The sequence below is a fragment of the Olea europaea genome, chromosome 17 (assembly GCF_002742605.1).
Source record: "Olea europaea var. sylvestris chromosome 17, O_europaea_v1, whole genome shotgun sequence".
NCBI classification, from domain to species: Eukaryota; Viridiplantae; Streptophyta; class Magnoliopsida; order Lamiales; family Oleaceae; genus Olea; species Olea europaea.
Window position 1 is genome coordinate 10274664 of NC_036253.1, and position 9618 is coordinate 10284281.

General features: G+C 34.9%; 2 protein-coding genes across 3 annotated transcripts in view; one reads left to right on the forward strand and one right to left on the reverse strand.

Annotated features, from left to right (window-relative positions):
- LOC111366271 (TLD domain-containing protein 1) overlaps positions 1 to 6201 on the forward strand; it is a 91715-nt gene extending 85514 nt beyond the window's left edge. For both annotated transcript variants that reach the window (XM_022986999.1, XM_022987000.1), the window contains exons 2-6: positions 416 to 501; positions 594 to 826; positions 2265 to 2445; positions 3056 to 3239; positions 5561 to 6201. In XM_022986999.1, coding sequence (XP_022842767.1) covers positions 416 to 501; positions 594 to 826; positions 2265 to 2445; positions 3056 to 3239; positions 5561 to 5866 — 990 coding nt within the window. In that variant the 3' untranslated portion in view covers positions 5867 to 6201. The remainder of the gene's footprint in view (positions 1 to 415; positions 502 to 593; positions 827 to 2264; positions 2446 to 3055; positions 3240 to 5560) is intronic.
- An 872-nt stretch (positions 6202 to 7073) lies between these two features.
- Positions 7074 to 7809, reverse strand: LOC111366277 (40S ribosomal protein S17-like). Its single transcript, XM_022987006.1, has one exon. The coding sequence runs from the start codon at positions 7714 to 7716 to the stop codon at positions 7288 to 7290; it is 429 nt and encodes a 142-aa protein (XP_022842774.1). The 5' UTR covers positions 7717 to 7809; the 3' UTR covers positions 7074 to 7287.
- Between the last annotated feature and the right edge of the window lie 1809 nt (positions 7810 to 9618).

Genomic DNA, 9618 nt, shown 5'->3' on the forward strand with positions numbered 1-9618 from the left:
GCAAGGTGATGTTTCATTGCGGTGAGATTTGAGTCACGGAACTTGGGAAGATAATTTTACCAGAGAGATAAAAATTCTAATTTCAGGAAACTTAGTTTTAATGCTTGAGCCTTGAGGTTTTCTAATTGTATGATTTCTGAAGTTTGAGACATAATCCCCACCCTTGCCTCACCCAACCAGAAGGTGTAGTAATGTAATTCTTTCATGGTGCTGCAAATCTTGACACAGCTTCTATGTACATACATTTCTCCTTTTATTAATTGTTTATTTGTTATTTTCAGCTAACAATGGCATACTGTTTGTGACCTGAGTTTTTAGAAAGATTATTACTTACAAACATTTACCTTTGTTTGATAAATAGATGTTTAATGTAGAAACTGGATCTAATCTTTGCGCCATTCCCTTCATATTGTAGGGGACCTATGAGAAAGGAACAAATGATGACATTGAAGAGTTTGTATACCAACTATTAGATATCAATGGTGATGGCATCGTTGGAAGGTAGAATTGGCAGATTTCATATTGATGAATTGCTCCCATTCGTTGTTGTACCTTCTGTTTCAATAATTAATTTTAACTTTGATCAACTACAGGTCTGATCTAGAAGCTGTTTTAACTTCAATGCTCGGTTATCTATTTCATCAAGAATACTCCAAGTTCAGGGGAGACTCACATGATGAAATTGTAGATATTTTTATCAATGCTGCAACTTTTACAAACGATGATACAGAAAGTCATATGTCTTTTGCGGATTTCCGAAAATGGTGTTCCCTTCTTCCATCAGTCAGGAAGTTTCTTGGCAGTTTGATGATGCCATCTGATCCAGGTTTCCAATTTAGCCTCCCAACATTTTTTAGCTTTTCTCTTTTATAGAATATAATTATACACAAGTATAATTGGAGTATTCAGGATATCTCACAATGGCCCATCCTACTTTCACAATTATTGAACATTTGACTTTTCGCATCAATCCAAACTTCTAACATTAGATAATTGGTACATATATAGTTACTTTGTTAGGTAATTATCAAAATTGACCAAATCTCTGAATTTAAATGGAATTTAAAATTTCAAGGCATACCATTCTTTTGGCATAAAAATGAACTCATAAACTTTTAAACGTGAATTCTTATGTTCGGTACATAAATAAGTTAACTATTAAGAATATTAGCACAAAGCTTATGCATATTTTCGGATTGGAATCATACATTAACTGCTAGAAGTATTAATCATAATAAGCTTTGTGTACAACATTTTTACATGCATCATACGTTCAAGTAAAACAAGTGAATATATGATGTATCAGAAATATCATGTAAAAAAGAAAGAAAGAAATGTGCAGTAGATTGATATCCACTGTCTATTCCTAAATCAGAATTTCTTCAATTCTGATATTTGGTCGTGTAGATTTCTTGGATCTCGTCCCTGTTTGAGCACCAAATTTGGCAATTTTATAAGCTTCTACTTGACAGAGGCAATGAGGATTTTATCAAAGGGGATAGGTTTCAAACTGTAAATCTTAACATTGAAAATACGTTGTAGTCTTATGTTAGTATTCTTTTCCAGCTTAATCATGTGGATCTGTGACGTTTTATGATAAAACTGATCACACTTCCAAATCTTTACCATACTAATGGAAATCTGCAGTAGGTCCAAATTTGTAATTTATTCTGTTTATAATGCACGCAAGGGACAAGGGAGCAGGGGAGTTGGAAGAAATTAAGTAATTGGTTCCTACGAATATAGGTTTAACTGAACTCTGCAGTACATCCATTTCTGGCTTAAGATGGGACAGAACCCTCTCATTTTTACATTGGTAGTTTGAAATTTTTCTGTTCAGTCGTATGTTTTCTCGTGCCGGCTGATGAATCAGTGCCCTTGTGCTCAAGAATGCTCTTGTACCAGTTAACCATTTCATCTAAAAGTTTAAATTGTTAAAAGGAGGCCACATTTATTCATTTAAGTCTTGTTTTCAACATGCTTCACGTGAAATCTGGATTATTTTTTTGATCAAAGGTATGACATTTGCATAATTTTCATAAATGAGGGGTGGCAAGACTTGGAACCATTCTGATTCTGCTAGCACATTAACCATCTCATCCAAAAGTTTTTAGATAAGATAGTTAACAAGAACATATAAATTTTTTGTTAAATATATTTAGAAATATATTACTGACACTGCACCTGCCATGCACTTTGTCTTCCTCCATAAAGTGGAGCCAAAGTGTAAATGGGGTTTTCTAAATTATTATCTCTTTCTGTAGGTTCTCAAATTCCTCAACTATTGCATCAGGACAATATAGACCCTAGTTTAATATTGTTGAGAAAGGAATATGCTTGGCATATTGGAGGAGCGTTGCCCCAACATGAACTGGATGAATGGAAACTTTTGTATCATAGTTCTGTTCATGGACAAAGTTTCAACACATTCTTGGGCAACATACAGTGAGTCGCTTCTTTTTGAAATTTTGTCCCCTTCAGGAGATAATTGAATTATGATTCTGTAATATTGCTTATAAGTTGTGTATTATCCACATGACTCTTCAAACGCATGCAGATATGTCATTGCAAATACACGTGTTAAAAGTAAACGCATCGATAATTAGTTATATAAAGATTAGTTGTGGGCATATAAAGATCAATGCGTACAAAAAGGTCATATCACAATACCTTCTCAGTATCCCATCCATTATTGACTTCAGGATTTGGTTTGGTTCCTACACTTGATGCCTAATGTAACAGTTTTATGGTAGTTTCTGAAGAGAACACCGGTGTGGATGTAATTATGCTTATTGAATTTTTGAAGGTATTATCACATCCATAATTTTTATGGGCAACGAAATTAGTGCATTCAAATCAAAGATGTGTGTGTTATCGTAAGCCAATCGATGTTGTTGAGACACTTAAAGATATTACTATTGCTGTTTGTCTCATTTTGTAGTTGTTTGAATAGCTGTGAATGCTAAAAGACTTTTGATCTCAATCTCAGTTACTAGGGTGCTGCTACTATCTTTTAATGAAAGTCGGAATGGGTAACTGTTATGTTAAACTGCAGAAATGATGAAGGGCCTACTGTGTTGGTTATTAAAGATAAAGAAGGTTACGTGTATGGAGGCTATGCTTCTCAGCCCTGGGAAAGGCATGCTGGTTTTTATGGGGATATGAAATCTTTTCTTTTTCAGCTATTCCCGAAAGCATCAATTTTCCGGCCTACTGGAGCAAACCACAATTTACAATGGGTAAGTATTTGAATTGTTCTGGTTGTAGAGGGTCCTTCATAATGTCATATTTGGTTAGCACAATGACCAAGGAGTGCCTCAGAAAAGATCAAGGTTCTTCCTAGATTCCGTTGCCATGACCATCTGGTTCACTTTACTGCCAAATACTGCGTCTCTTTTTTATCACCCTCACTGGACACGAGTATCTGTACAAGGGTCCATCAAACATTTACCCTACTGTAAATGACTCGAATAACAGTGGGTAGACAGTGCTGTGCTTAGCTTTTAGGTCGAGAAACTGGGTTAGGATTGCTAACTTATCATCTTCTGAGGGTAAGGCTGTTTTCTGCAATTTTTGCATTTGAGTACGGGCCTTGGACTAGCGTACAGCTATAGAATGATTCAAATAGCACCAGAGATTCAATATACTCTATATTAATCATTATGGACAATAGAAAAAAATAAATTGAAGTTGATGTGAATCAAAGTTCACCAAATTTGTGGTTAAGCACGTGTTAACGTTTTGCTGATTCTTTTTTAAAATGCATATAAAAAGGTTTGAAATGTCTATAGACAGTCACCCAAGCACAGTAATGGTTGGAACTGACAACGATTGAATTTTAAATGCTGTTAAAGTAACAGATCATGGATTACGGGAAGTCTAAGCATTAGGCCATAATACTTTTGTTGAAGGGGTGAGTGAGCTCAAGGCTGTTCTGTACAAGTGTGATGACCCTAAATTTATCAGGAGTGATGTCTCATGTGGAAGATGATGAATTGAGCGTAAGCACAGTTAATATTATCTGTTTGCAGTACTGAAAGGATCCACCACTCTTTCCTATGTATGGAAATTTTGAAATAGGGGTTGTTTTTGCGTATAGAGCCTTGGACACTACATCTGAGGTGAGACAAATACGGGGCAGTGATAATGCAGTGAGAAGATTAGTCGGTGGTGGAATTTTCTAGGGAATGTTTGAGGTAAAAACTCACTCTGATAGAAAGGTTAGTCTTCACCGGAACCTAAATATTGAAATTCCTTGCAGTTAACCTATAACCCAAACTGTGTGTTAGGTTTTAATGTGACTGTGCAGAGCCATTGAAGTCAAATAAGTTCCTCTTGAAATCATGGTTACAAAGAATACTGTCTCTTATTCAATCCCTTAAGTGTAGAATCTAATGCCACACGAAGGTGATAGCCACCACAGGAAAGGCAGGAAATGTGCTCATCCCACGAGTAGTCGTATGTGGAAATTTGTAGGTTCAGCTGACAACCTGCATTTGCTGAGAATTATGTAAGTGCTCAAAGTGGGAAAGTTACTTTAAAGAGTGAGTCAACTAGTAATGCCATGTCTATTGGACATTGTCCTCCCACAATCTTTTAAAAGTCAAAAGTGGCCTGGTACATGTCTCGTTTCTTTTACACTTCCTGTCCTTTCCATTTTGGCTGTCGCAATTTGTTAGAGAATCCTCACTTTTTTAAAACACGCACTTTCAACCTTCTGTTTTTATCTTTGACTACAAACTTTTTATCTTTTGCAATTTTCTTTCCCATCCTCCCTCTTAAGTTGCAGAGCCTCTCTTTCTTTCTCATGCATCTTCCGCTATCTTGACACTCCTCTCAACTGATGACAACCACCATTAGCTCACAATTCACCACTTCCAGAGCTCCCGCCTCAAAACCTGTTGCTATTACGACCAACGACATGATGAAAACAACTTGGCAAAGTCATCACGGCACCACCACCTTCTTATTAAACATACCTCTAACTCTCTTCTTTCGTAGTTTTACGAATATTCGCTCAAATTCAAGCCAGAGAATCCAACTCACCTGGCAAATCTGAAAGATTTCTAGTTTTGGTCAAGATGAGGCCATTGAGTTTGAGAGGTCTTTTAGGTGCTCTAGGCCACCATGTATCAGTTACTTTTAAAATTATATATTTGCTTGGGATGTTTTGACATGATGGTGTTGGCATCTGCGTAGGGAGGCTGACAGTGGTGCCCCAACACTTTCCTTTTCCATATTGTAATGCGTTTTGTATCAATGGCGGTGGCCACCTTAGAAGTACATTCGAGTGCAACCTGATGGTACTTTTTGATGATTTTCAAGGTGGTGTCCTAGCAATGTTAAGACTGACTCTGTTTTTTTAGTGTCGGGCGAACACAGATGACATAATTATCAAACCTCAAGTATCGTTCCAAGTAAAAAACTAGATATGCAAATGCATGATAAAATTTAATTGTGTGCCGTATGCTTTTCCAAGTTGTTGTCACAATACGCTTTGATAATATATTTAATTTCTTCTAATGCTGTTAAGATATTTTAATAACCTTTTTATTGGCAGTGTGCTGTGAATTTCAGTTCGGAGAGCATTCCAAATGGCATTGGTTTTGGAGGTAGAGTTAATCATTTTGGTTTGTTCCTTTCAGCAAACTTCGATCAAGGGCACACTTTAGTTTGCACCACCTTCGGAAGCCCCTGCCTATCGAAAACCCACCAAATATACCCAGAAGTAATTGAATGCTGGGGGGTTGTGCCATATAAAGTTGAAAAGGATAGGTCTGAGGTTATAAAAGGTACAGTGCTGGAAAGATTTAAGGAGGATCGCCATATGCTTAACATGGTTGGCCTTGCAAATTCCAGCGAGTAGTGTGAATATATCGACTGTATGGTTATCGCTGCCCTCTTTTGCCTTGTACACGACAGTTGTATTTGTGTAACTGGAGAGTTAAACAGCAGAAATGAATATCTCAGCAACTGCTACTTGGCATTGGTGCGTCCTAGTCACTCTCCTGTTCACCTGTGCGAGACTGAGAGTACAATTTCTAAAGAAATCATGACTTGTTATTTGTAGACATGACCAGATAATTAGTAACATTATGGAATTGAAACCGTTTTCACGGGTTTTCTTCTACTTATTATTATTGCTGTTGTAAGAGCCTCAAAGTTGAGGAAATAAACGCAATAATGGCTTCCAGCTTGAAAGGCCGAGTGCGATTTTCATTCCACCACAGTAAGTGGAGATTTGATTGGATGAATTTTTTGTTTCTTTTATAAAGAAAAAAAAATGGAAATGAACGTTTCAACTAAAACACTTCCTAAGTCCACTTCATAGATGTTTTCCCTGAACAATTTAATGTATGGCAAGTAAACATTGTGTTGAAGAAATTTGAAGGTTCCTTTCTTACATCTGCTTCGGTTCGCAACGGTGAGTTTCTAGTTCAGCATTCTGATTCATTACTAAAACCTCAGCCTGCACACATACAAACTATTGCAACCAAAAGCTTTGTGTCTGAATGACCAATCCCCCAAAGTGATCGATGCACTCAAATTCATTTGACAATCTATGTTCAATACTTTTCCGAAGGATTTAGTGAAACTTGATCGAAAAAGTTTGGAATCAAAGAATCAAATAAATTATAACCAAATATTCGTAAGCCTAAAGAACCAAAAGAGATGGTTCCCAGGCAAAACAAACACGCAATTATGCATTGTTACACCGGATGGAAAACAAGAAATTAATGGCTGGTTCTAGTGATGTCAATGTAGCACTCAGCAATATTAGTAAAGGGGAAAAAATAAGGTTAAAATCTTGTCTCTTACAAGCTCCAATCATGTTCTGTAAGATCACATACCAAACATATCCAAATCTTTAAGCAATTCCAACATTTAAAACCACATTGAATGGATTTCACAACCTAAGAATTCAAACCTCAAGGAGGCAAAGACAAAAGTAAAATTTCCAACTATCCAATTTAAAGCTAATTGCAGCAGTACTAATACCCCTCTAAGCTTTGCTTAGTTCTTCACTGGTTACACTGAAGAGCCACATTTATTCAACCCCGAATAGAAATCCATAAAATTCCAAACTTCATCAACATTCAAATTAAGAAGAGCAATAAGATTATCATAAAAGTCGATAATGCAGAAAGTCACAAATTCGCAAAAATGCATAATCCAGAAGTGTCAAAACATTTCGACAGAAATTAGCAATAACCCATTACTAAAAAAGCATCCAACAACTCACATTAACCCAAAAACCTCCAATTCAAACCATTTCGTTGATATATTTCAGTACCGCCTACCGCTGCCGCGGCCGTATGTCATTGCCGGAGCCACGTTAATCGGGCCCTGGTCCTCCCTAAGAACAACCCCAGGAAGATCCTTCATTCCAAGAGCCTCCAACAAATCAACAGTCTCCTGATCAACCTCAATGCGATCGGTCTTGATGGCGGATTCATCAGGAACAAAGTCCATGCGACGCTCGCGCTCCTCCTCCTGCAGCTTCAGGGAGATCCCACGAACGGGTCCCTTCTGGATCCGCTTCATGAGATGGGTCGAGAACCCGGCAATCTTGTTGCGGAGGCGCTTCGAGGGAATGATGGCTACCTCCTCCAAGACCTTCTTGTTGGTGTGGAAATCGAGTGTCATCTTGGAGTAGTATCGCTCGATGACCTGGCGGGAGGACTTCTTCACTGTCTTTGTGCGGACACGACCCATTTTCTTGCTTGCTTGGTGGTGGCTTGGAGGCTGAAGGTGGAGATTTGAGGAACACAACAGAGGAAGAGAACTAGGGTTTGCAGAAGGGGCTAGGGTTTGAAGGTTTATATATTCAAGGGAAATTTCATTCAACTACTCCGAGAGGTTAAAAATATCAAAACAACCCTCCAAGTTTTTGGGGAAATACATGGAAATGACCTTTTCAAAAGGGTTAGGGGGTGTTCTCTTTGTGTTTTGAGTTTTGAATTCATTTTGAGTTTTGTGTTTTGAGTGTTTGTTTTGAAATTGTTGAAAATGCTTTTTTTTATTAGTTTCTCAAAACAATAAAAAATGAATTTTTTTTTTTTTAATTTTGAGAATCACTACAACACCACCTCAAAACCCTGAGTTTCCCGCGTTTTTAATTTTTTCAAATTTTACACTGAAAACGTCCAAAACGACAAAAAAGTCGTTTTGTGTTTTCTTCACAATTTTTTTTTTTCGTTTTCGAAAACAGGAAAGATAACACGTTTTCACCATTTTGAAAAATCGAAAACAGAAAACGGCCCGAAAACGATAAAGAGAACAGGGCCTTAGTTTTCCAAAATGGTCCTTAGGCAAATTTCATACCAAAAATACCCTCCATTTGAATATTACATAACAAGGTACTATAATATAAAAATTTTCTATTTTAGTTCTTAAAAATTTAGACATTGGTTGAAACTTGATAATTTTATTTAATTTGTTTGATTAATATTTTTATTTGATTTATGGTCGCTCTAAGTAGCACCCCTATTTATTGGTATCAAAGCCATAGAGATCATGAAAATTAAAATAAAGAAAATAAATAATTATTGGTGTTTAGAAGAAGAAAAATGTAGTTATATATTTTTAAAACATATTCATAGTAAATTAAAAATAATGACTTTGACAATAATTACAGAACTTCCTAAAGAAATAAAAGAACAAATATTAGAAAAATTAATAATAGAAACAATAAAGGACATATATACATATAAGAAAATTATTAGTATATATGAAGATGAAGAAAATAATTTATATTATAAAGAAAAATATTAGTACAATTGATAATACACATCAAAAATTAAATAAATTACTTTTAAAAATGAATAAAATACAAGAAGAAATAGGAAATATAATGTTAATACCAGAAAGAATGAGAATACCAAATAATGGACAATTAACAAAATTAAAATTTGAAAGATTAAGACTTGAGAGCAAATATTTCACTATAGTAAAAGAAGAATTAGTAGATCCAGAAACAGTTGAGAGAAGATTTAGAAAAATAATAAATAAAAAAGAAGATAAAAGATGCAAATTAATTTATGAGTTAGAAATAAGAAAAAATTAAAATGCCAATAAGTGAATACATGGAAGAATTAAAATCATTAATAAAAATGTTAATAAATGATATACAAGATTTAAGAAATGAAGTAAAAGAAACAAGAAACGATATAAATATATTAAAATTTGAAATTAGAGAATTAAAAGAAAATAATAAGAATAAAGATAAGAAAATAGATAAAAAAAAACTTATAGAAAAAGAAATGACTCGAATATGAAAGAAACATATAGAAAAAGAAAATATAGTAGTAGAAACAGGAAGCATAGATGATAAATTTAGAAAAAATATATTACCAAAGATATTAGAAGAAAAAGAATAATTTAGAGAAAAATCATTAGGAAAATTAAAAATAGAAGAAAAATAAGATAAAAATGAATGAAGAGTTAGATTTATTAATAAAAAATTTTGATCAGTTAAACTTAACAACTATAAGTGAATACCAAATTTTAATGAATACTGGAGGAGGACCTAATCCAACAGAAACCTCTAAACAAGAATTACATGATACAGATAAAAGTTATGCACCCATATATAATAAATCATATGGACAATTTTAT

Coding starts and splice junctions, on each gene's coding strand:
- LOC111366277 (XM_022987006.1), bottom strand. CDS start 7,716: ATGGGTCGTGTCCGCACAAAGACAGTGAAGAAGTCCTCCCGCCAGGTC.